Source organism: Entelurus aequoreus, linkage group LG01 (genome assembly GCF_033978785.1).
Source record: "Entelurus aequoreus isolate RoL-2023_Sb linkage group LG01, RoL_Eaeq_v1.1, whole genome shotgun sequence".
In the NCBI taxonomy this organism is placed as follows: domain Eukaryota; kingdom Metazoa; phylum Chordata; class Actinopteri; order Syngnathiformes; family Syngnathidae; genus Entelurus; species Entelurus aequoreus.
This window is the reverse complement of record NC_084731.1, coordinates 47,778,182-47,806,143: the sequence shown is the minus strand read 5'-3', so window position 1 is coordinate 47,806,143 and position 27,962 is coordinate 47,778,182. Positions and strand designations below refer to the sequence as shown.

Sequence of the window (27,962 nt, the reverse complement as noted above, 5' to 3'; positions counted from 1 at the left end):
AATTGTTCTATACTACCATGAGCGTCTGCAAGCCGCAGCCCGTCAGGGCGCCGCCATCTTAACACAACATAAACACAAGGATATTCCTTTACATATCCTTTATTTTCGTCCTCCATCTTGATGTTAAGTGATGGGTAAAGTGTCACAATGGTTCTGGCGAGGAGTTTTTTGTCCGCACTTACTGGATAACTGAGGAAAAACATATTGAACAAGAAAAAGGACACATTAACATTGGGCATAACATTAGACCTCCTGTAGTTCAAAATAAGTGACAAATGTCTACTTACAATCCCATTTTTTCAACAAGAAAACTGACGGCAGTTGTTACCAATACCCTTCTTCATTTTTCTGTAAGGGTCCCATTCTCCTCGTAGAATGCAAAAATACTGGGATCTTTTTGTTGGAGGTAAGTCTTCACACTCTCAGGATCAAGATCACTGGCTGCTGTTGAAATCTGAAGGAACAGTCCATATACACAGTATTTTATTCAACCAGTATACTGCTGTAGAGATATTACCACTTAATCTAAGCACTGGGATAATAATACTACACATAAAAGGCACACTGGCTCACTAAACAGAATATTATATTTAGTAAGGCTGCAGCTAACAATTATTTTTCTATCGATTAATCTATAGATTATTTTTTCGATTAATCGGTTAATCTATAGATTATTTTTTTCGATTAATCTATAGATTATTTTTCCTTTTACCGATTATTTTTTTATTCAAAATGAAGAGGAAAAATAAATGTAGGCCCGTTTTTTCAAAAGGCATGGCTTTTATTTACAAAAAAAAAGAAGTATGGCCACTCAGTCAACATTGACAACAACATGACTAAATATTCTGTAACAATGTAAACATTTAAAACTTTTAACATTTAACAAAATTAAAAGTAGCTTATTTGCTTTTTAATGTGCAAATATACAAGTCAACATCCAGTGCAAATCTTAATATTCTGCAATAGTATAAGCATTTCAAAAGTAAAAGTATTGCTTATTTTGCTTTAAAATGTGCAAAAATAAAGATAAACATCCAATACAAAAAAATGTAAAACGAAATATTCTGTAACAAGTGTAAACATTTCAACAAAAGTGAAAGTATTGCTTATTTGCTAAAATGTGCAAAAATAAAGATAAACATCCAATACAAAAAAGTGCCAATCTAAATATTCTGGAGCACTGTAAACATTAACTAACTAAGACAGAGGCAGAGGAGCGAAGCAGCTTGTTAAGACTTTAGCAGCTAAAGTTAGCTTTAGCTTAGAAACTCGTTCGGTACACCCCCGTACCGAACCGAAGGCCCCGTACCGAAACGGTTCAATACAAAACACGTACCGTTACACCCCTAGCAGATACAAATGACACATTCATGTTTTTGTGTAATGATGACAACGTATGCTCGCGCAGACGATTGACTAGTTGATGGTTTTCTTTTCAAATGTTCGTTCATAGCCGTTGTGCTGCTATGATAGGCCATTTCCGCTCGACACAGTGTGCATACAACAACATTATTAGGCCGTTTATTGAAATACTCCCACACTTTTGACCACTTTTGGCATGCTTTTCCCCCCTAGCTCGCACCGCTCGCATCGTCTGCTTTGATCGTCTGCTTTGCGCTTCGCCATGACGGTAGTGTGACGTAAATATGCGACGCGTCGACGCACAAAAACAGCGTCGACGTATTTACGTAACCGATGACGTCGATTACGTCGACGCGTCGTTTCAGCCTTAATATTTAGTGACCTTCCATAAATTAACAGACATGAGCAAATGAACAAACATACCTGCTGTACTTCAATTTCCTGTGTGGTGACAGCAGTGGCACTGACATCACAAACATCTGATTGAATGGACTTGAATAGAATTTGGAATGTATCCATGTTTTCAACATTGCCGTTCACATCAGTGTCAATGTATTTATTAAAATCTGAGCAGAACTTCAGAATTCTGGTAAATTCTGCTTTGCACGACAGTGCAGATGTACACGCTTCTGTAATGTCCTTGACATTACCAAGAGTGTAAGTCTTCTTGAAAATGTCTCTGCCATCCAGGAGGACTGTTGTGAGAGATCTGGGAGAAGCCATTCTTCTACATGTGTATAAACAAAAATGTACAGAGAATTAACACAAATTCAACAAATTCAATACAACACCAAGTTGACAACAGAAGGACTTAGTGTAAAATAATAACAATTTTAATTATAGCCTAACAGAAATTATAATACACATAGTTAGAACAAGCTAAATGTTAAGACATTTTGAACCACTATGGACCATTATTAGTCCAGTGCAAATATGTTTACATGTCATGAGATGAACTGACCATAGGTGACTTGATTTCTGAGACAACATTGATTATGACTGGAAATGGCCTATAATACCTATGCAACATATGGACAGATTAAAAACTTAAAAAAGGGAATTTAAAATTGAGATGATAACATACCCAAAAGAAACCAAAAATAGTTTTAAAGTAAACCAGTGCAGTTTTGTCAAACAGTTTAATTGATACTGTGGATACCAGTTCTTACTATCAAACCTTACCTTAGTAATGTTAGCTAACTTGTGGAAACAAACCTGCAAAATAAAAAGCCAAAATAAATTTAGTCATTAACCAACATTATGTACACACAGCATAACCAGGCTACTATTTGAAAGAGCCCTAAAAAATAATAATAATCGAGGTTTAGTATAGTTAGCAATATGGCTAGCTGTTCGTCAGCAGTTCATTTGCACATGCAAAACTTTACATCTTGTCAGTAGGTTACAGTCACAAATTCCCAGCAAAACTACCACTATTACACTCTTTAAGATACAACAATATGCAAGTAGACTTCATTAAGAAATTTGGACGGATACAGTCGCAGAGGTCCGGTAATGGCCACGTAGATCCATAAAAAGGCGGAGCGCTTTTTTTTGTTTTTTCAAACTCTATGGCAACCCAGTTGATTGGTCAAAGCTCATGACACAATGTTGTGTAGAATGTCTGTGCAACTTTCGACTCAGGAAAATCCTGCGAATTAACACAACATTTGTTGAAATCATCATTACACACAACATGTGTTGATTTCCAACACATTCGTTTTAAGAGTGTATGGGGGTGTATTAGTGCCCAAGGCATGGGTAACTTACACATCTGTGAAGGCACCATTAACGCTGAAAGGTACATGTAGGTTTTGGAGTAAAATATGTTTCAGCAAGACAATGCCAAGCCACATTCTGCACGTGTTATAACAGCGAGACTTCGTAGTAAAAGAGTGCGGGTACTAGACTGGCCTGCCTGTAGTCCAGACCTGTCTCCCATTGAAAATGTGTGGCGCATTATGAAACGTAAAATACGACTACGGAGACCCCGGACTATTGAACAACTTAAGCTGTACATCAAGCAAGAATGGGAAATAATTCCACCTGAAAAGCTTCAAAAATTGGTCTCCTCAGTTCCCAAACGTTTAAGTTAAAAGTTAAAATATCAATGATTGTCACACACACTAGGTGTGGTGAAATTTGTCCTACTGAGTGTTGTTAAAAAAAAGGCAATGTAAAACAGTGGTAAAAATGCCCCTGTGCCAACTTTTTTGCAATGTGTTACTGTGATTAAATTCAAAGTTAATGATTATTTGCAAAAAAAAAAAAAAAAAAAGTCTCTCAGTTCGAACATTTAAATATCTTTTCTTTGCAGTGTATTCAATTGAATATAAGTTGAAAAGGATTATCAAATCATTGTATTTTGTTTTTAGCTACGATTTACACAATTTGCCAACTTCACTGGTTTTGGGTTTTGTAGTTGTGCCTGTTACTACATTACATATAGTGTGTATATAAAACTTTGATGGAAGTGTTTGAATGTTTTTTAAGCGATTTATAGGCAGAATGGAGCGGCTCTCATGGGGTCCATTGTAATGCGGAATTTTGCTGGCATTTATTTACTAGTTAGTGCATAAACAAAATAAACTTATGTGTGCTTGTCTTACATAAGGATTGCAAATGATAGGCAAAATTCCAAAGAAAGTGCAATTCCCCTTTAAAGGAGTGGTAGAGGACGACTCATGGGAGTAATCGCAACACTATATTATATTAATCATGTATCAACGCAGATTAATCATGCAAGTTATTTTGACCGTACATGCTCCTTTACCTCAACCGCGGATGATTACCTGAAAGGCAGCACAGGTTGTTATACAGTCACTGATCATACATCAGTGCAAAGCTGAGTGAGGAGACTACCACTGTCGCAAATTTCTCTTCAAAATACACCTTAATAGGATTTTAAAAAATATTTACCAAGTTTTGAGCAAATATATCACGTGGATTCAAGTAAAACATTTAAAAAAATTTTCCTGTCTGACCGTCGTTCTGACAATGAAGTTGCTTATGTGTCCAAATATTAGGCTCTTTTTTCAAGTTCATTTAAATTACGTTATTCTAAATTTAAAAGTGTGATCCATCTGATTTTTAAAAATCAATCATTTGACAGCACTCGTGCTAACATTATGCTCACATTTTAACAGCAACATCATGCTGGGTTAGCCTATTGTCAGAAGAGAAACAAAAAAACAAACTTACAGCTCCCACATCTGTTACTGAGTGATATCAGTCAATCATTCAATCAAAGTTTACCTATATAACCCTTAATCACAAATGTCTCAAAGGGCTGCACAAGCCACTACGACATCCTCGGCTCAGATCCCACATCAGAGCAAGAAAAACTCAACCCAATGGGAACAACGAGAAATCTTGGAAAGGACCGCAGATGTGGTGTTCCCCCCCTGGGTGACTGGTGCAATGGATGCCGAGTGGATACAGTTAATAATGTGAGAGTTCAGTCCATAGTGGGGCTAGCAGGGGATCCACTTGCATGTAGACACGTCGGGGTGCAGAGACGTCGCCGACTGATCCAAAGAGGTGTGGTCCATCCTGGGTCCCGAATTTGAACAGCTAGCGCTGATCCGTGGTCACCTGATAACCTCTCCACACAGGAGAGGGGGGCAGAGCAGAAAAGAGAGACAGCAGATCAACTGGTCTAAAAAGGGGTCTATTTAAAGAGTATACAAATGAGTTTTAAGATGGGACTTAAATGCTTCTACTGAGGTAGCATCTCTAACTGTTACTGGTAGGGCATTCCATAGTACTGGAGCCCGAATAGAAAAAGCTCTGAAGCCCGCAGACTTTTTTTTTTGGCTCTGGGAATCACTAATAAGCCGGAGTTCTTTGAACGCAAATTTCTGGCCGGAACATATGTAACAATACAATCAGTAAGATAGGATGAAGCTAGACCGTTCAGTATTTTATACGTAAGTAGTAAAACCTTAAAGTCACATCTTAAGTGCACAGGAAACCAGTGTAAGTGAGCTAGTATAGGCGTAATATGATCAAACTTTCTTGTTCTTGTCAAAAGTCTAGCAGCCGCATTTTGTACCAACTGTAATCTTTTAATGCTAGACATAGGGAGACCCAAAAATAAATATGTTACAGTAATCGAGATGAGACGTAACAAACGCATGAATAATCTCTTCATCGGTAGTGGAAAAAATGGGATGAATTTTAGCGATATTACGGAGATGAAAGAAGGCTGTCTTAGTAACACTCTTAATGTGCGACTCAAACGAGAGAGTTGGGTCGAAGATAATACCGAGATTCTTTACTGAGTCACTTTGTGTAATTGTTTTGTTGTCAAAATGTTAAGGTGATATTATTAATTAGGTGCCGGTGTCTAGCAGGACCGATAATCAGCATTTCCGTTTTCTTAGCGTTAAGATGCAAAAAGTTGCTGGACATCCATTGTTTAATTTCATTTAGACACTCCTCCAGGGGACTACAATCTGGAGTGTTGGTCAGCTTTAGGGGCATGTAGAGTTGGGTGTCATCAGCATAACAGTGAAAGCTAACACCGTATTTGCGTATGATGCCACTTAGTGGCAGCATGTAGAAGAGTGCAGGACCAATAACTGAACCTTGTGGAACTTTGCATGTTACCTTAATATACTCCGAGGTCACATTGTTATGGGAGACGCACTGCATACAGTCTGCATTTACACAGGCTTATATAGCTAGAGAGGTTTTTTACTGATGATGTCATGAAAAGCTGCAACTTCAAAAGTGAGCGTTTGAGCCCCCCCTCTCTCAAAAGTGGGGCAAACAAGTCATAAACAGGCTTTAGGAACACACAGTACTGTTACATCATTATTGAAATACCCATCAATCCATCCATTTTTTACCACTTGCCCCCCTCAGGGTTGCAGGGGGCTGCAGCCTATCCCAGCTGCACTCGGGCGGAAGGCAGAGTACACTTTAGAAAAGCCGGCATCTTAGTGCAGGGCCAACAAATATAAATAGACAACCGTTCACACTCCCATTCACACACTAGCCCGTTTTGCAGAATTGGGGACTTTTCAGTCATTGTCTTCAAATATTTTCCAGTCATATGTGCCTTCTAGGTCCTGCAAGTATATTGTTGTTGTCTCCACTAACTGCCAAAGGACATAATCTTGTTGCAGTTGCGTGTTTTCCAACAGCGTCTTTGTATAAAGCCGTCTTTCAAATAGCTGCCTAACGTCAAATAGCTTGGGTAAAGACGGTGAGTCATCTTAAAGCTATGAGCTAAAATGTCTAATGTGGGTGTTTCACACTGAGAAATTAATTTATTTCGTCTTTTTTGGTAGGTTTATACACACAGTTTTGTAGAGAATTTTATCGTCACCTTTTGTGCTTTTCTCGGCCATCAGTTCAGGAAACATTCACACTTGTGGTTTCCATGAACTTTATAAAAACTCAAATGATTTCCATTCAGCTTTTTAAGTCAGTACATTGGCTTCTAACGCTCATGGTGTTGAATTGACCGCAGTAGGACAGTTTAAGTGGTCTTGGGAAACATTTTGCCTCTCATTTGAGCAGATTTCATCATATCATGAATAAAGACTAGATAAGACCGCTGTAGTCTGAGGGGATGATGCAGGATCTACAGTTTGTTCTATAAAAACCAATAACCTCAGACGTAGGCCTAGGATGAGAGGAAATATGTCTTCTAAGACAAGCTGAACAGTCTGTGATCCGTTCAGTGCCCTAAGAATACAGCGAATGATGGTTCTTACAATATTACTTAAATTTGTTTTCACATGAAAGACCTTCAATTTTATGGTGTGGCAGCTTTTATTTTACCGTGGCGGTGCACCATGAACAATTACATGTAGTGGAAACCCTCATGGGGGTGTGACGAGCTCTTGAGTCGCGAAATTAAAACATGATATTTCTTGTTTAGAGAAATGCTGGTAAGGACACAGTCAAAAGTTTTTTTAAAAAACATTGTTAGAAGTATATCCATCTGAATTGAATGCTTTGCACACACAACAAATGGACAGCTAGCAAACATAGCTAGCCTGATTTTCCTTCATTTGAATACTAATGCCAAGGCGCCGCGTGTATGTCTAAGCAGATACTGCTAAACTGTCACCCCATATCTCCACTGGATACAAAACAGCCATGGAATGACACCTGCTCAGTGGGAGACTCTTTCCCTTTTTATTCAAGTCAATGTGTCAGTTTCCACCGCCTGCTGAACGTCACCCACATGCCGTTAACGTTCCGCATTCCAGCGCTAAATATACGCAGAGTTTCAATATTTGTCGGACGCTACAACAAATCCATTCAATTTAGCTACAATTTGACAGGAAGTCATGCACAAACACAAAATAAATTATCCGGTTTACTTTTAAAATACTATACTCAGTTTTCAAGGCTGATCGTATTTTACACTTTGAAACATTCTAATGGTCGGCGATGGACGTGAAGTCAACTTGTCAAAGTTTTCAGGCGTAATTTCACCTCATTGACACATATGGATCAGAACATGCTGATTCTGGAGGTCCAAAGTTAAATAATAATATACAAGCATATCCCAGGACAGCTGTATGGGGATACGGGGGCCTGTGTCAAATTTCAGCTGATACCGGCTGAGTTTATTTGCTTCTGCTCCTGTGGAAGGACAGAATAAACTGTATGTGGTTCGCTTTATTACAACTTCGCTTATCATGTGATTACGCATGGATTGGTGAGATCTCGTAAAAGTCTACGCTATATCGCTGCACGACGGGGCCGCAACAAAACAGTTGTGGGGATTGCTCAACTGTGGATGGCGGTGCTGTTCCGTGGCGGTTTTGTTCGGTAGCAGCTCTGCATCCAGTGGAAATCTGAGGTCAGTTCTTTAGTCTGCATGGGCATATACAAGCCAGTCTGCCCTGCACAAAAGCATAGAGGAAAAAGAAGGAACTTATTGACTACAACTTTGGACAACAACTGGATAAAATGGCGGACTCACGCAAAGCTCTTAGGCTTAACCTATACCATATATGGAGATATCAGCTGATTTTAACTAAGGCAAAATATGTCACTTAAGTATCAAATTCCAAACGTCTTGTTTGGAAAGAAGAACAAGTGTTTCATTAACATCTGTTCCACATCTCTGTGGTTTGGATTAAAATTTTGAGGATTAGTGGGGAAGCCAAATTCACAAAAACAAGTGCCAAGGTAAGAAAAGTTGGTTTTGCATAATAGGACCTAGCGATGTAACAATGAAAGGTATAATGATAAACTGTGGTAAAACTTCCCATGGTTAATACTACTGTTTTAGATTAAAATTATTGTTAAACCGTTGTTGATGATACTTTGATAAACTTTGACCGTTGACACTGCTTATTTATTAGTAATCACATCTAGCACTAGCTAGCTTAAATGCTAACATGGAGACAAGAGACATTAACCTCTTTCTCTATTAAAAAACATAATTCTGCATCTAAACTTATATAAATGCATGAGCAACTAAGATATTCTAATGTGCACATCAAACCTACAGGCTGTGCTCTCTTAGACAGAGATCAATCTATACTTGAAGAAATATGACATCAGGAAGTTAATTTGCAGGACAAATAATCAATCAATCAATGTTTACTTATATACTGTAGCCCTAAATCACGAGTGTCTCAAAGGGCTGCACAAGCCACAACGACATCCTCGGCTCAGATCCCACATCAGGGCAGGGAAAAACTCAACCCAATGGGACAATGAGAAACCTTGGAGAGGACCGCAGATGTGGGGACCCCCCACTGGGCGACCGGTGCAATGGACGTTGAGTGGATCTATGCATAATATTGTGAGAGTCCAGTCCATAGTAGGTCTAACATAATAGTGAGAGTCCAGTCCATAGTGGGGCCAGCAGGAGACCATCCCGAGCAGAGACAGGTCAGCAGCGCAGAGACGTCCCCAACCGATGCACAGACGAGCGGTACACCCCGGGTCCCAACTTTGGACAGCCAGCGCTTCATCTGTGGCCACCGAACCTGTGTCCCCCCCTCCACGAAGGAGAGGGGGGCAGAGCAGAAAAAAAACGGCAGATCAACTGGTCTAAAAGGGGGGTCTATTTAAAAGCTAGAGTATACAAATTAGTTTTAAGATGGGACTTAAATGCTTCTACTGAGGTAGCATCTCTAACTGTTACCAGGAGGGCATTCCAGGGTACTGGAGCCCAAATAAAAAACGCTCTGTAGCCCGCAGACTTTTTTTTGGGCTTTGGGAATCACTAAAAAGCTGGAGTTCTTTGAACACAGATTTCTTGCCGGGACATATGGTACAATACAATCAGCAAGATAGGCCATCACATAAACTGGTCGTGACACCCCCAACACACTTTTTCTTCTTGTATCATTACAAAAAAACACAGAAACGTTTATAAATTAAAAATAAACATATTTCAACACTCAGAAATAATACGGTTTTAAAGTAGCCAGAACAATTGTTTTATAAAACTTGTTTCTTCTGCCGAGAAAGTATATTGTATGGCAAAATATTGATTGATTGTTAATTTTTTTTACATAAAGTAGTGGTAGTACCAATGATTGTCACACACACTCTAGGTGTCGCGAAATTATTCTCTGCATTTGACCCATCACCCTTGATCACACCCCTGGGAGGTGAGGGGAGCAGTGGGCAGCAGCGGTGTCCGCGCCCGGGAATCATTTTTGGTGATTTAACCCCCAATTCCCTCTCTTGATGCTGAGTGCCAAGCAGGGAGGTAATGGGTCCCATTTTTATAGTCTTTGGTATGACTCGGCCGGGGTTTGAACTCACAACCTACCGATCTCAGGGCGGACACTCTATATAAAACTTAGTTATAAGTGTCTGTGAGTACTTACTGAGCACATTTCACAATACAGTGATGATAACCATAATCATTTTGGTGACGAGAACCGTGATATGACATTTTCATATTGTTACATCCTTAATAGTAACCATTTAAAAGCTTATGTGTGGGTCATGCATGCAAAGTTATAAAAGACTTTCGACTACTTTAAAATCTTGATCCGTTCTCGTGAACCCAAAATCAGTGTATCGTCACACCCCTTGTTTATTATTTTATTGTGAACTTCCTGCCTACTTCACATCCTACAAAAGCCCACAAAAGATGAAAAAGCATAGCAGAACTAATCTGGAATCTGTTTGCATGGACAGTAATTACCTCAGCCAATGAGGTTAAGTTCTCATTGTAATTTGTCTGTGAGCAGATTACGTAAAAACGACTTAAACGATTTCCTTCAAACATTTTGATGCTATTCCAGGAGTAGTCCCCCCCACACACACACTTTGCCTTTGTTTCTCGGTGAAAAATACATGGATTATAATGACAAAGTTCAATATTTTACATTTGGAGGACGTCTGTGCTGTGCTGAAATGTTTGTTGTTCATCGTCAGGAAGCAAAGGTCATGGTGGTGCCTTGTGCGAGCGTCCAGCCCATTGAGGAAGCCCTGGACGACTTCACAAGGAACGTCATTCCAATCGTACTGTACGCTATCAAGGAGGACTCCCTAAACGCGGAGCAGGTGGCTGAGCTCTGGAAGGTCAAAGAGATGCTCCCTTATTCCATTTGTTTTGTCCGCATCCCCGACACCATGCCCACAGCATCGCCGGAGCCCAGCCGACGCGGGGAGAAGGAAAAAGAGCGTGAGAAAAGCCCCCTCCACAAGCAGCTTCTCTCCCTCGGGCTCCTCAGTACCTCCATGGGAAACTGCTCCTGCGGAGCCCCCACGCAGATGCCCACCCCAGGTGCCAAGCCACAGAGCATGCTGGGCGAGGCTTTTGACAGACTCCACAGGCTGCTGGTGCCCTTTACGCGCCAGGTGCTTCAAAACCAACAAGTGGAGGCTGCCAACCTGCTGAATGGACTCCACTGCCGCTGCTTAGATCTTTTCATCAATCAGGTTGGGATAGTTTTTCTCCTCGCCCTTCTCATGTGACCGTTCTAATGCTCATCGTCAGTCAACAAAACACATATTGCTTTTGTCCTCTCTGGTTCATCCTCTTCCCCTGCAGGCCTTTGACATGCAGCGAGACCTGCAGATAACCCCCCGCAGGCTGGAATACACCCGTGAGAAAGAGACAGAATTGTTCACGTCGCTTATGGCCATCGCCAACCGCAAACAGGAGGAAATGAAGGAAATGATTGTGGAGACGCTAGGCAGCATGAAAGATCAGTTGCTGGAGGACGCTGCCAACTTGGAATTCACAGGTCAGTTAGGTTGTGTTTAAAAATATGCAATGGCACTAGGGATGATGTTTGATAAGAAATTATCGAGTTAGAGTCTATTATCGAATCCTCTTATCGAACCGATTCCTTATCGATTCTCTTATCGAGTCCAGATAGGTTGTTGTATATGGAAAAAAAACACAATATTTGGTTTAACAAAAGCTCACTTTTATTAAAAAAGAAAACAATTTAATCTAAAAAATAAATAAATATTGACTGTTGCCCCCCTAAAAAAATAAAAAAAATAAATATTGACTGTTGTTACCCAAAGTATATTAAGTGGGATTTTTCAGAAAAACAAATATATAAGGTAACACAAAAACAACCTGTCTCTGTGATCACTATAGGTGTATAAATAATACTAGTGTTAAATAAAATCAGTCCCTTGGGCACAAAACTGAAAATAATACAGCTCTCCAAAAAGTGCACTTCTGCTGCTATTTGACATAACTGTTTGTTATGATGCTTTGACATTTTTGCACTTTATTTCTTTATTGAAAGAAAATTCTATGAAGAGAAAAGTTGTTTGCAAATGTGGTTACAATGCTAAAAAATGGAAAGTTAAAGCTAAAAAAAGAAATACACTTTATTGAGTTAACATTATTTCTTTATAGGGGAAAGATGTTATGAGCTAGGGAATATAACAACTACACTACCCATCATGCAACGGGAGTGACGAGCATGCGTGGTAGCCCCGAAAAGTGTTGCATGTCGTCACCTGTGAAAGTAAACGTGAAGAACTCAGCCAACACGCCTCGTCTGCATTATTTATAATTAGACAGACAACACATATACAGTGTGATTTTGTTTTGTTTACAAGGAAAGAAAACCAAAAGTTGAAAAATGGAGATCATGTCATATATGTATGTGCTGCGGTTGCTATAAGAACGTTGCGACAGCTGCCGTAAAGGAGGTGCGTTGCTAGCCTGGTTGCTATGTTTCCGGTGGGTCGTAGAAGTGTTCTTCATGTGTTTGTACCCTGCTCAAATCTCCCAGTAAAGTTATTCATTGGATTATACCTTTTGTTTTGAACTTTATTACACCTTGGAGCACTTTTTCCCGTCCATTTTTTTCCTGCTTTCGCTATCTGCGCCTAATGACTGAGCTACATGACTGATTTCTTGTGATGTCCCACGGAGCATTTCTGGTCGGGACGGGATTCGTTCCGAGGGGTTCGAATAAAGAACCAACTCTTTTTCTTTACTATAGTGGTCTCGATAACGGGTACCGGTTCTCAAAAAGGGATTCGAGTCCGAGGACTCGGTTCTTTTCTTATCGAACAACCGGGAAAACCGGTTTCGAGTATCATCCCTAAATGGCACCTTGGTTTTTGTTTGATTCGGTTTTTGAAATTTTGACAAAGTGAAAATATGCATTTTTGTGTTCAGACACAATGAGCGGAAGTCGTTCGTCGTTCGTGACATTTGTGAAATTTGTGTTGATTACTGAATTACCACTGTTTAGATTTTTTTTTTTTTTTTAAATAGGTATTTTTTTAGAAACATGTATTATAACATGTGTTTGATATTAACAGCCCTTCTATTGAATAGTAAAAGCAGTACATGGCACACTATTGGTTGGACCAAATTAGAGCACTGTGTAGTGTGTTCTATGTCCTGGCAGCAGATTGGCTCAACCACATCAAGCCCTCTGTTTGCTACAGCCGACCTTCATGTTGGCTCTGCTACTTTATCAGATGAAAATATGTATTTATTTTAATCCCTACAATGCTGACTAAACGATCTGCGTCCTCCAAGGCTTTTTATTCTGTAGTGAACGCTGTAAACGGCACACTATAGGGTGATGCCAGACCAATATTAGAGTGTGTTCTCTGTCATGGCAGCTGATTGGCTCAGCCTAGAGCCTCCTGTTTGCTACAGCTGACCTCCATGTTAGTTTTGCAGAGAACATTTGGGGTTGTCCAAACGTTCTATGGCTTCTGGAACAGACTCTAAGCCCCAGAAAAAGCTGGTTACTATTGGATAAAAGGGCAAACTCCTCCATTGCTATCCTAGAAGAAGGTAGCTTAGCTATGAGCTAATATATTTTCGCTGCCATTACAAGATCAACAAATCCTTGGTTTCTACATAAGAAAGAAAGAAAACAAATATAATGACGTTTGAAACATTGACATCACGCAGCTAGTTCTTTAGTTTCATCATTTGGGAGTACTAATATTTTGTATGTTACAATTGCATAAGTGTGTAGAAAGTGTTTCGAAGTCTGTGAAGGGTTATTAACAGTGTGGAGTAGGGATCGGCGATATGGACCAAAACTCATATCCCAATATATTTTGGTTGAATCCAGATATGCGATAGGTATCCATCTATCCATCCATTTTCTACCGATTGTCCCTTTCGGGGTTGCGGGGGGTGCTGTATTTGGGTAGAAGGCGGGGTACACCCTAGACAAGTCGCCACCTCATCGCAGGGCCAACACAGATAGACAGACGACATTCACACACTAGGGCCAATTTAGTGTTGCCAATCAACCTATCCCCAGGTGCATGTCTTTGGAGGTGGGAGGTGTGAGGCACATGCACTAACCCCTGAACTACAGTGCTGCCCTCGATATATATCCCAATATTTTTTATTTATTTAGACAAAATCAAAGCTAGATATGGGTGCCAAGTTGTTTTATTGAAACAAACTTAACATGAGTACATTTCTGGAAATGTTAAAGTTTAATGCATAGATAGATGTACATAAAAAATTTGAAATGCCTTGAAAATATGAGAATAATAAAGTTTAATCTTCATTAAAACAAACCTTTAGCTATGCTGAACTCCTTATCTAATAACAAAACACAAAAGAACAAAATATAAAATAAAGTCCCTGGTTTAAGAGGACATTTTAAGCATTAGTAGCAACTTGTAAATAATTGACCTTTAACAAAAGTGTTTTTTTTACTTAAAATTTTAGAAGACCCCTGTTCCCCTTAAAACATTTAAGCTGGAAACACCAACCTGCCAACTGCAGGATGCTGTGTGGCAGCTGACAATATTGGCACTGCAGTTAAACTTTGAAATTGTGTATTCATTTGTTGTGTGTCAGTGCTTCTTGAGCTAAGTCGTTGCCACTGGGAAGCTCATGTAACAAATTAAATATTTCTGGCAGCTTTTTAAATCCGTTTTTTTCACACCGTTGCAATTAGGAACATCTATTTACACAAAGTTTATGTATGGCAGAAATGTCTTTTCCATCGTTGTCAAGTGCAACCACCTATCTCGCATTGTTGATTTGATAGAATCACGTAAATTGCAACTCTCCATGCTGCTGTCATGAACGTGTGTTGCCCCAAGTGATGCTAAGGCTAGAGTCAAACGGACCCAATTGCTGGCAACATTACTGCTCAGGATATTTTTTTCATTAAGAGCAAAATCCGGGGAAAAATGGGATGGGAAAGGAGGACAAAATACATGATTTCCCGGCATAAAGGGGAAGGTTGACAGATACACACTCCCTGTACTAGAGTTTGTCAAGTTTGTGTCAAGTGAGGCTCCTACCACGCCTCACTTTGTGCGTGGCTAAGGCGGGACACATCACCCAGCACTGACAGATTGAGCAGAGAGACCTCTGCGTCAAAACATTAAGGATTACATATACCGGTATGTTGATATTGTCTCAAATGGATACCTTTTTATAAAATATACCAGTATAATTCGTAATACTGGTACAGCCCTAATGTAGAGGTTTTACAAATACCTTAAATGCATACAATATTCATGGAAATCATAAAGTAAATAGCAAAATTTGCGTGGAAGTTAACCTCAGCGATAATCGAGAGAACACTGTACTTTATGCTCGCAGCTGCTCGTTAAATCTAGAAGCCCGCTGTTTTAATCAGTCAAGCTCTTTTGACTGCAGACGTCATCGTAACGACCAGTGGCGATGCAGTGACGTCGAAGGAGATCAAGTCCTGCATCCATCAGATCCAGGAGCTGATTGTGGTGCGTTTGAATCAGGCTGTGGCCAACAAGCTCATCAGCTCTGTGGACTACTTGAGAGAAAGCTTTGTCGGCACATTGGAGCGATGTCTCAGCAGTCTGGAGAAGTCCCACAACGATACGTCCGTGCACAACATCACCTCCAATCACCTGAAACAGGCGAGTGCACCTTCTGTCTCCTTTTCGTCGCTCTGCAAACTTGTAGTATAACGATGTGTGTTTGCTTCCTGCAGCTATTAAACGCCGCCTACCACGTGGAAGTAACCTTCCATTCGGGATCTTCGGTTACGCGACTCGTCTGGGAACAAATCAAACAGGTGAACAATTTGCTAATCTAGTGCTGCAAGTTGGACACCACGCAGCTAACGTGCCATGCGTCTCTCCCAGATCATCCACAGGATAACGTTCGTGAACCCTCCTGCCATCTCGCCAGAGTGGAAGCGTAAAGTAGCCCAGGATGCCATTGAAAGTCTCAGCGCTGCCAAACTGGCCCGAAGCATCTGCTCCCAGTTCAGAACCCGTCTCAACAGCTCCCACGAGGCCTTTGCTGCATCTTTACGCCAGGTTAACATTATTTTACGTTTTTCACTCACTTTTTCACACATTCAGCAAATTATTTAATACGGTAATGATCTATGGTGATGTAATTGTACACTTTTGTACAACTGACAATTGTCTGCCAATCATGACATCATGAGGGTATGATTCCCTGCCTGGGTTGTATAAGTAAAAACAAAGCCGAAACCATTCTTGCAATTGACTCACTGTGACGAACCCTGACAGGCGAAAAATGTTAATGGTTTAGTTGGTTTTGAATATACTTACTAAGTTACAATCAGGAATATCATGTTTCAACATGTCTGAAAAGGAGTTGGAAGAAGCAGATCGGTCCACTTAATCTCAAATGTGAACGCTGCACGGCCCCAAGACACAGACCGGTATTAAAATGATGCCAGAAAGCCTGAACAAATAGTCACAATTTTACAATGAAAGCAAAAAAGTACAAGTTGTTCAAAATATTAACACAATATTACAAAAAAAGAAGTCATATTTTTTTACTTCACATAAAAAGTTACTACAACAAAAAAGTATTTAGGTTGCAATTTTAAAATGTGAAAAATGTATATATCATAACAAAAATGTTAATATTTTATTTAAATAGGAAGAGTTTCAATAATGACAAATATGTTATAAAATGTGTTGGGAAGGGTAGGAAAAATATTGATACAGCAATGCATCACAATACTTTTTCTAACGATATAATATAGATTTTTTAACTTCCAGGAAATGTCCGAATTGAAAGAGAGAACATTAGATTAGATTTTGGGGGTGAACCAGATCTCTGGTTCTGCACTAACCTAAACCCTTAATATTTTTATTGCCATCTGCTCAGTGGCCTAGTGGTTAGAGTGTTCGCCCTGAGATCGGTAGGTTGTGAGTTCAAAGTCATACCAAAGATTATAAAAATGGGACCCATTACCTCCCTGCTTGGCACTCAGCATCAAGGGTTAGAATTGGGGGTTAAATCACCAAAAATGATTCCCGGGCGTGGCCACCGCTGCTGCTCACTGCTCCCGTCACCTCCCAGGAGGTGAGGGTGATGGGTCAAATGCAGAGGATAATCTCACCACACCTAGTGTGTGTGACAATCATTGGTACTTTAACTTTAACTTTATTGAAGACAGAATTGTAAAAAAAAAATTAAAAAGACTTATTGGATAATCGTCTTGCTCCAACGTACGCACGAGGCATTGACAACGTCACGTTACGATACAACATTGTGTAAGCGTAACATGGATTCTCTACTGATCTCAGGAAAAAAAGCGTACACAAAGATCCCACATCACGGTACGCCAGCAGCGGTTTCCGCATCGCTCGTCCTCAAATCGATTTGACTTAGGTATTCAAATAGCTGTTCCCGCCTCAAATCAGTTCATGCATCGTATTGTCATCACATGAGAGCTTGTTTGGCTCACTAACAACATCACGTTGCCCAAGCACGTGTGACCAAGACACTTGAATTTGTGACATTGAGGGTAACCTGACGCCGTCATGGCCGTGTCAGTAAGAGCAGCAAGTGAATAATAGATAGTTGCTAAGGTATGTTGTCATGAAGGTGTTGTAATTCACAGTGCTGTGCTGTAAGTGAGATGAATAGCTGTGCTCAGCTTTAAGGACATGCAGCATTCCATTTTTATATAATTTTAGCTTTGTTTCGCCAACACGTGATCACCCATTTTTAGAACAAAATATTTATTTAAGTGCACTAGAACTGATCATGAATACTTTTTCATATACAAAATAACCATAAAATATAGACTTGTTTCTTCATAATAAAGATCATGCACGCCTTATTATCTTTCTATACAGTGGAATTATTATTATTACTTTAATTTTGACGCCCCTGAGACTGGCTGACTCAAGTCAGCATAAGTGGTTGTCGACATAAACGATACTAGTTATGTAAAAGTTATGACTTTTACCACAGACATGAGTAGAATGGAAATTATTTTTGTTTGTTGTTAGGGTATCACGATCTATATGATATAAATGATAGCAATTTGGCCGACGGTAGAGCGTTTAATAATATCATCATATTGTGATAATGCATGTTGATGACATTCTAGCTGTGTCCCGTAAATTTGACAGACAACTGGACAAGCTAGCAGCTATTGTCCCTACACAGTGCAAAGACACTTTTAAGTCACCAACGCTCGCCTCCATGGTGAAAAATAAGCTATCTTTTGTACAAGTAGCATCATCACTGGAGGCAGGGAACAGCTAAACATGCAACACTACACATTGATTTGATTTGATTTATATTAAGGATCCCCATTAGCTGGTTGCCTCAACAACCCACTAGTCTTCCTGGGGTCCACAATTCAATACAATTACAAGTAAAAGCATATAATTATAACTACACAATACAGAAAAAAATAAAGAATAAAAGCATCAATAAGAAAACAAGCAAACAATTTACAGTCACAGAATAATAATTACCATATAAATATAACTACACAATATAAAACCAAACAAACCATCAAAGAGCAAACTAATTTAAAGACTCAGATAAAATATTACTTTCTTTTTAAAAATCTGTTTACTTTCAATGCCGGTGAGAATTTGAGGCAGGTTATTCCAGAGCGATAAAGATCTATAAATAAAAAATATCCGCAAAGCATTCTTCCTGGGACGAGGGAGTACAAAATCCCCCTCACTGGACGCCTTAGTATTATGATTATGTATAGTGCTACTGTGAACTATTTGGGCCATGAGAAAAGCAGGAGTTTTACTACCGGTTACTGATTTGAACAATATAAGAGTTTTAGCTGACACCCTGTTCTGCACTCTTAGCCAGGAAAGAGAAGCATGCATTTGGTTCACATTGGTTCTTAGTGAACAACCAAGAACCAGCCTTGCTGCTCTATTCTGGACAATCTGGAGCTTACTGATCTCACCACTTGCAGCAGACGCCCAGACTGTAGAACAATAGTCAAGATGACACAAGACTAATCTCTTAAAAATCTGACAAAGAAGAGGTGGATCAACAAAAGCAGCACATTTCCTGGAAATACCAACAGCCCTTCCCATCTTTGTAATTATATCACTGATATGTTTTGACCAGGATAGAGTGCAGTCCAGCATCACTCCAAGGAGCTTGGCACTTCTGACCTGTTGAACTGTTGAAATACCTAGCCTCAGATCCAACTTTGGGTCACAAGATAACCCTTGCCTAGTCCCCAATATAATACTTTTTGTTTTTGAGATGTTAAGGACAAGTCTGTTACATACTGTCCAGTCATGCACAGCTTTTAGTTCCTCACTCAATACTACATTAAGTACACTGCATGATGGTGCAGCATGATATAAGGTTGCATCATCAGCATAAAGAACCAATATTGCACGCCCGGTAGCCCAAGGTAAATCATTGGTGAATATAGAAAAAAGTAAAGGTCCTAGGCAACTTCCCTGTGGAACACCACAATCCAAACTTCTGCTATTAGACAAGCTGCCATTAAGATACACCTGTTGTGATCTTGAGGACAAATAACTCTGTATCCACATTAAAGCCGAAGTATTAAAACCATAACATTTAAGTTTCTCAACTAAAAGAGAGTGGTCAATCACGTCAAATGCAGCACTAAAATCTAACAGCACAGCTCCAACCAACATAGAATTATCTATTGCATTAAGCCAATCGTCCGTCATTTGTATAAGCGCAGTGGACGTAGAGTGGCCCGTTCTATATGCATGTTGAGAATCAGTTGCTAGCCCACTTGATTGAAAGTAAGCTTGAATTTGTGCATACACACATTTCTCCAGTATTTTACATAAACCAGGTAGGATGCTTATTTGTCTAGAATTGCCCTCATTGAAAGCCAATTTGGTATTGACGTGGCGAAGTTGGTAGAGTGGCTGTGCCAGCAATCGGAGTGTTGCTGGTTACTGGGGTTCAATTCCCACCTTCTACCTTCCTAGTCACGTCCGTTGTGTCCTTGGGCAAGACACTTCACCCTTTGCCTCTGATGGCTGCTGGTTAGCGCCTTGCATGGCAGCTCCCGCCATCAGTGTGTGAATGTGTGTGTGAATGGGTAAATGTGGAAATACTGTCAAAGCGCTTTGAGTACCTTGAAGGTAGAAAAGCGCTATACAAGTATAACCCATTTATCATATAACCCATTTATCCTTATGTAGAGGAGTAACCTTAGCCACCTTACATATCTTTGGACACAGGCCCACTTGTAAACATTTATTAAAAATATGACAAACAGGCACTGATATGATACCAGCAGTCATTTTCAGTAATTTACTATACAGGTTGTCTACACCAGCTACTTTGTTGTCCAGAAGAGAGTGTAGTAACCTCTCAACCTCACTGACTTCAACCTGATGAAAATTGAATTCACAGCCCTTATCCATTATAATATTCCTAATGAGGTCAGCTGATTTGTTGTTATTGGATATACAGTTTGCATACCATGCCTTAATTGAGATACCTTGTCAACATAATAGTTATTAAAATGATTTGCAATGTCACATGGCTTAGTGAGTACCAACCCATTTGATTCCACAAAAGGTGTACAGACATTGTTCTTTCTACCCATGATTTAATTCAAAACATTCCATAAGTTTTTGCTATCATATCTCACATCATGTAACCTCTGTTTGTAATATTCCCTTTTTTTCAGTTTGTTTAACTTTGTGACCTGGTTTCTTAAAGGCCTACTGAAACCCACTACTACCGACCACGCAGTCTGATAGTTTATATATCAATGATGAAATCTTAACATTATAACACATGCCAATACGGCCGGGTTAACTTATGAAGTGACATTTTAAATTTGCCGCTAAACTTCCGGTTCGAAACGCCTCTGAGGATGACGTATGCGCGTGACGTAGCCCGGCGAACACGGGTATGCCTTCCACATTGAAGCCAATACGAAAAAGCTCTGTTTTCATTTCATAATTCCACAGTATTCTGGACATCTGTGTTCATGAATCTGTTGCAATCATGTTCATTGCATTATGGAGAAGGAAGCTGAGCAAGCAAAGAAGAAATTTGTCGGTGCGAAATGGACGTATTTTTCGAACGTAGTCAGCAACAACAGTACACAGCCGGCGCTTCTTTGTTTACATTCCCGAAAGATGCAGTCAAGATGGAAGAACTCTGATAACAGAGACTCTAACCAGGAGGACTTTTGACTTCGATACACAGACGCCTGTAGAGAACTGGGACAACACAGACTCTTACCAGGATTACTTTGATTTGGATGACAAAGACGCAGACATGCTACTGTGAGTATGCAGCTTTGGCTTCTAAACATTTGATCGCTTGACCGTATGTGCGCAACTTTTTTTTGCGTATGTACGTAACTTTTTTTTAAATATATAAGCTTTATGAACCTTGGGTTAGGTGAACGGTCTTTTGGGCTGAGTGATTGTGTGTGTTGATCAGGTGTTTGAATTGTGTTGGCGTGTTCTATGGAGCTAGGAGCTAGCATAGGAGCTAGGAGCTAGCATAACAAACACGCAGGTGTTTTTATGCAGGATTAATTTGTGGCATATTAAATATAAGCCTGGTTGTGTTGTGGCTAATAGAGTATATATATGTCTTGTGTTTATTTACTGTTGTAGTCATTCCCAGCTGAATATCAGGTACCGTGAGTATGCAGCCTTGGCTGCTAAACATTTGATAGCTTGACCGTATGTGCGCGTCACGTACGTAACTTTTTAAAAATATATAAGCTTTATGAACCTTGGGTTAGGTGAACGGTCTTTTGGGCTGAGTGATTGTGTGTGTTGATCAGGTGTTTGAATTGTATTGGCGTGTTCTATGGAGCTAGGAGCTAGCAGAGGAGCTAGGAGCTAGCGTAACAAACATGCAGGTGTTTTTATGCAGGATTAATTTGTGGCATATTAAATATAAGCCTGGTTGTGTTGTGGCTAATAGAGTATATATATGTCTTGTGTTTATTTACTGTTGTAGTCATTCCCAGCTGAATATCAGGTACCGTGAGTATGCAGCCTTGGCTGCTAAACATTTGATAGCTTGACCGTATGTGCGCGTCACGTACGTAACTTTTTAAAAATATATAAGCTTTATGAACCTTGGGTTAGGTGAACGGTCTTTTGGGCTGAGTGATTGTGTGTGTTGATCAGGTGTTTGAATTGTATTGGCGTGTTCTATGGAGCTAGGAGCTAGCAGAGGAGCTAGCGTAACAAACACGCAGGTGTTTTTATGCAGGATTAATTTGTGGCATATTAAATATAAGCCTGGTTGTGTTGTGGCTAATAGAGTATATATATGTCTTGTGTTTATTTACTGTTGTAGTCATTCCCAGCTGAATATCAGGTCACCCCCGGCTCTCACAGCATCTTCCCTATCTGAATAGCTTCAACTCCCCACTAGTCCTTCACTTGCACTTTACTCATCCACAAATCTTTCATCCTCGCTCAAATTAATGGGGAAATTGTCGCTTTCTCGGTCCGAATCTCTCTCACTTCATGCGGCCATCATTGTAAACAATAGGGAACTTTGCGTATATGTTCAACTGACTACGTCACGCTACTTCCGGTAGGGGCAAGCCTTTTTTTTATCAGATACCAAAAGTTGCAATCTTTATCGTCGTTGTTCTATACTAAATCCTTTCAGCAAAAATATGGCAATATCGCGAAATGATCAAGTATGACACATACAATAGATCTGCTATCCCCGTTTAAATAAAAAAAATTCATTTCAGTAGGCCTTTAAGGAACAGTACTTATGCCTGTCATCAATTAAACCTGAGTTGACGGAGGCTTTTTTAGCCATGTCTCTTTCTGTCATTAAACTTCTAAGTCCATTATCAATCCATGGGGCAGACTTAGTTTTGACTGAAAACTTTTTCAAAGGGGCATGCTTGTCCACAACACTCATGTACTTTAACATAAATGAGTCCAGTGCAGCCTCAGGGTCTTCCTCACTGCACACCTCGTTCCAATTTAAACAGGATATATCATCAATAAACATTCTTCATTGTAAGGGCATACATGGGATACTTCAAGTATAGAAAACAAACAGTATTGTTATTAATATTCTTGCAATATGGCGGTAGCGTGACGTCATGTCATTTGTAATGAAATAGGCTAATAAAAAGGCAAAACATGTATTTAAAGACAAATCTTTGTGTTTTTATTAATTAATATCAACATTTCAGCATTTGTTCATTACGCTATGTACCGTATTTTTCGGATTATAAATCGCTCCGTAGTATAAGTCGCACCGGCCGAAAATGCATAATAAAGAAGGGAAAAAACATATAAGTCGCACTAGAATATAAGTCGCATTTTTTGGGGAAATTTATTTGAAAAAATCCAACACCAAGAATAGACATTTGAAAGGCAATTTAAAATAAATAAAGAATAGTGAACAACAGGCTGAATAAGTGTACATTATATGACACATAAATAACAAACTGAGAACGTGCCTGGTATGTTAACGTAACATATTATGGTAAGAGTCATTCAAATAACTATATCATATAGAACATGCTATATGTTTACCAAACAATCTGTCACTCCTAATCGCTAAATCCGATGAAATCTTTTTCCTCTGTGTCGCTTCTAAACAACTCTGTCAACTCCAAAGGTAGACAATGCGCCGCTTCCTCTTCTATCGGTACATCTAGTCTCTTACGTGAATGAGATAAATAATATTATTTGATATTTTACGGTAATGTGTTAATAATTTCACACATATATCGCTCCAGAGTATAAATCGCACCCCCGGCTAAACTATGAAAAAAACTGTGATTTATAATCCGAAAAATACGGTATTTTGGTCTAGTTTAAAAATGTTCCTGTTCTTTTTGTTTATTTTATTTCTCCAATGTGCCATAAAAAAGAGGTGCATTTAGCAAATTGCCCCCAGGCCACACTTTGCCTTCCTGGTGAAATAAGTAAAGCAGTGGTATTTAAAGTGTTGCCAAACGACAAAGAATGTCTCTAAGATGTGTTTTCTTAGCACTTATGGAAGTGATAAAGGTTGGCTTGCGCCCTGCGGTAATGCAAACTCCCTGGGCTAGTGGTAGCAGATCTCATTTGTTCGGGGAATACTATCGCGACTGCTTGTTTTTGAATACCAAATAAATTAATGACACAAAATACACCTACCTCTATTTCACTTTTAATATGTACCTCTACTCGCTAAATATAGACAGCGGGCATTCTTCTTCGGCGCAGACTCATTGCCCACACTCTGACAATTAACGCGGCTCGCCAAGGAAAAAGTGAAGTTGACAGAAGGAATGCAACGGTCAACAGTAATAATGATAACTGCAATAAAACTCCCATCCATCCATCCATCCATCCATCTTCTTCCGCTTATCCGAGATCGGGTCGCGGGGGCAGCAGCCTAAGCAGGCAATAAAACTCCCAACGGTTTTAAATTGAAATGATCGAAAAATTGTGATTGATAACTACATTTTCATAAACTCTTAAACTACACACTTTTGATAGCTCGTTAGCTATCTTAAATGCTAATATGAAAACAAGACACATTAATGTCTTACCCCATTAAATGACATACCCCAAACTTATATAAACATTGTACTTTCTGAGCAACTAAAGCAGGGGTCACCAACCTTTTTGAAACCAAGAGCTACTTCTTGGGTACTGATTAATGCGAAGGGCTACCAGTTTGATACACACTTAAATAAATTGCCAGAAATAGCCAATTTGCTCAATTTACCTTTAACTCTGTTATTATTAATAATTAATGATATTTATCTTTGTGGAAACACTGATCATCTTAATGATTTCTCACAATAAATATATATAGAAACAGATAAATATCAATATGCAACACTTTATTTTTATATTTTCTCTAAGTGCACATTTTTCAAATTGAACATTTTCAAATGATCACTTCTAAGACAGTCTTGTGAAATCACAATATCCCATTTTAACTAGCTAGCCACTAACATTTTTTAACAAATCATAAATTACTTTGCACCATGTTTGTACAAATAATAACTCGTGTAAAATACAAAAGTAAACTCTCAAATTTTTAAATCATGTCACACTTTGAACTGGACACCAAATCTGTTATCTGTTTCTTTGTCAGTTAGTGGGAAGCCTGGCATTGCATGCTGTTAACTAGTGTGTTGTACTCTGGTGTGTAACTTGACACTGCAACTCTGAGTGAGTCTTGCAGATGTGCATCAGTGAGGCGTGTTCTGTGTTTGTTCTTGATGAAGTTCATGTCAGAAAAGGCTGATTCACAAAGATAAGATTTTTCCTCATTGTTTGCGGAACCTTCTTAATCTTTTGGACATATTTTCACAGCAATCTGGCCTTAAGCTTAATTATGATAAATGTAAAATGTTAAGGATCGGAAATCTAAAGGGAACGTCCTTTCGAATGGAATGCAAAGTGCCTGTTTTGTGGACAGATGGACCAGTTAACATACTTGGTGTTGTTGTCCCAGAAAATCTGGAAGATCTAGGCTCAGTAAATTATGATAATCGACTAAGAAAGCTGGACAAAATTATGCAATTATGGAAAGGGAAATCCCTAACCTTGTATGGTAAAATGTCTATTGCCAACTCGTTAATTATTCCTCAATTTATTTATTTGTTTTTGTCATTACCAGCTCCATCACAAAACTTTTTTAAGATTTATGAGCGGAGGGTCTTCGATTTTGTCTGGAACGGCAAACCAGAAAAGATTAAAAGAAAGGTTTTGTACAAAGAGTATGAATATGGGGGCCTGAAACTTCTCAACCTTGAAGCTATGTGTCTGTCTTTAAAAGCATCAATTGTTCCAAAGATGTATTTAAACATTGAGTGGTACACAAATGTCCTTTTGGACAAAAAACATGTACTGTATCAAAAGAAATTGTATCCTTTTTTACAAGTGATCCCCTCCCATTTTTCTTATGTAGAGAGTCTGCTGGGAAACATGGCGGGGTTCATAAAGGAAACAATCCACTCATAGTGGTGTTTTCAATTTTATGTGCCAGAAAAAAGAGACGATATTTTGCAGCAGATAATATGGATGAACTCTAATATTGTAATACATGGAAAGCCTTTCTTTTGGAAAAATATGTTTGAAAGAGGAATCATTTTTGTCAATGATATTATCAATGAGAATGGTAAAATGTTGAAGTATGATGAATTTAGAACTATGTATGGTGATGGTTGCTCAAGCTTTTCATTTTATCAACTAACTGGAGTAATTGGGAAAAGATGGAAACAAATAATTAATTATGGAACTACTAAATTATTAGTTTGTAAACCTCTAATAAGAAATTCTAGTTGGCAAAAAGGAACTAAAATAAATAGAAAAATATATAATTTTTATTTAATAAAGAAACCTTCGAAGGCTGCCCCATAAAACACATGGAAAATGGGAGGACTTTTTTGACTGCCCGTTGCCATGGGATGTCATATTCAAACTAATCTATAAAACTACTATCGATGTGCAAAATCGTTATTTTCAAATTAAAATTATTTATAACTTCTTGCCCACAGGGAAAATGTTAAAATGATGGAATATGACAGAGTCAGATGATTGCCGGTTTTGTTGTCAGGAGTCTGAATCCACCCTGCATTTGTTTTGGTATTGTCATATTGTGTCTTTGTTTTGGGTGGAAGTTGAAAAAATGTGTTTAAGGATTGGTTTGTTAATGAAGCTTAATGTGGTTTCTGTTATTTTAGGAGAGTTCATTGACAATCATGATTTAGTCAATTTAATTATAGTACTCCGTAAAATGTTTATTTTTAAGGCCAAAAACAGATATTCACTTAGTATTACTCTCTTTAAAACATTTATTCAGTATTTTCTAACTTTAGAAAGTTACATGGTTGAAAACGATGATGATGCCAAAAAACATTAAAAAAAAGATGAGAAGTCCTCAAAGGCTTATTTTGAAAGTATAATTATGTTTATAGATTATATGATATCTGTTGTTGTGTTCCCTAATTTGAGTGACCTGGACATAATCTGGACTGTATATAAATGCTTATTTTGAAAATGTAGTTTTGTTTATAAATTATATGCAACCTGTTGTGTTCCCTAATTGTTTTCTGTGTACATGAATGAAGGTGTGTGTTGAGTGTGCATGGAGGGAGGTTGTTTGGGTTGATGCACTGATTGAAATTGTATCTTGTGTTTTTTCTATGTAGATTTAATTTTAAAAAAAAAACAATTAAAAAAAAAAAAAACAATTAAAAAAAAACAACAATTTTTTTTTTTTTTTTTAGAACAGGCCCGCGGGCGACTCATCTGGTCCTTACGGGCGACCTGGTGCCCGCGGCCACCGCGTTGGTGACCCCTGAACTAAAGTATTCAGCTCTGCTGAAACATTTGTTTATTTAATTTTTGACATATACACTCCTAAAATACAATTAATCACATGTCAAATGTTATTTTTTAGAATGTGTTTTTAACATATTTCTTATCACAGAGGTGTCTACAACAGGAAGTGAACTTGCTTGATGTTATATGAAACGGAAATGAAGCTAAGTGAACACTCAGTTTGCCTTCATCCATACAATTACTGACATTTTAATTGTCCTGAGGTTTTAATTTTCCTGAGGGAACTCTCCTGAAGGAATCAATAAAGTACTATCTATCTATCTATCTATCTATCTATCTATCTATCTATCTATCTATCTATCTATCTATCTATCTATCTATCTATCTATCTATCTATCTATCTATCTATCTATCTATCTATCTATCTATCTATCTATCTATCTATCACATGGTCAAAGATAAGACCTTCTGGAGGAAAGTTCTGTGGTCAGATGAAACAAAAATTTAGCTGTTTGGCCACAATACCCAGCAATATGTTTGGAGGAGAAAGGATGAGGCCTTTAATCCCAGGAACACCATTCCTACCGTCAAGCATGGTGGTGGTAGTATTATGCTCTGGGCCCGTTTTGCTGCCAATGGAATTGGTG

The 27,962-nt window shown here is 38.8% G+C and overlaps 1 protein-coding gene across 1 annotated transcript in view; it reads left to right on the top strand.

Moving 5' to 3' along the window:
* The window catches only part of dstyk (dual serine/threonine and tyrosine protein kinase), a 94,300-nt gene that overhangs the window by 40,351 nt on the left and 25,987 nt on the right, over positions 1–27,962 (top strand). The window contains exons 3-7 of the mRNA XM_062053492.1: positions 10,738–11,244; positions 11,357–11,552; positions 15,437–15,675; positions 15,750–15,833; positions 15,904–16,080. Coding sequence (XP_061909476.1) covers positions 10,738–11,244; positions 11,357–11,552; positions 15,437–15,675; positions 15,750–15,833; positions 15,904–16,080 — 1,203 coding nt within the window. The remainder of the gene's footprint in view (positions 1–10,737; positions 11,245–11,356; positions 11,553–15,436; positions 15,676–15,749; positions 15,834–15,903; positions 16,081–27,962) is intronic.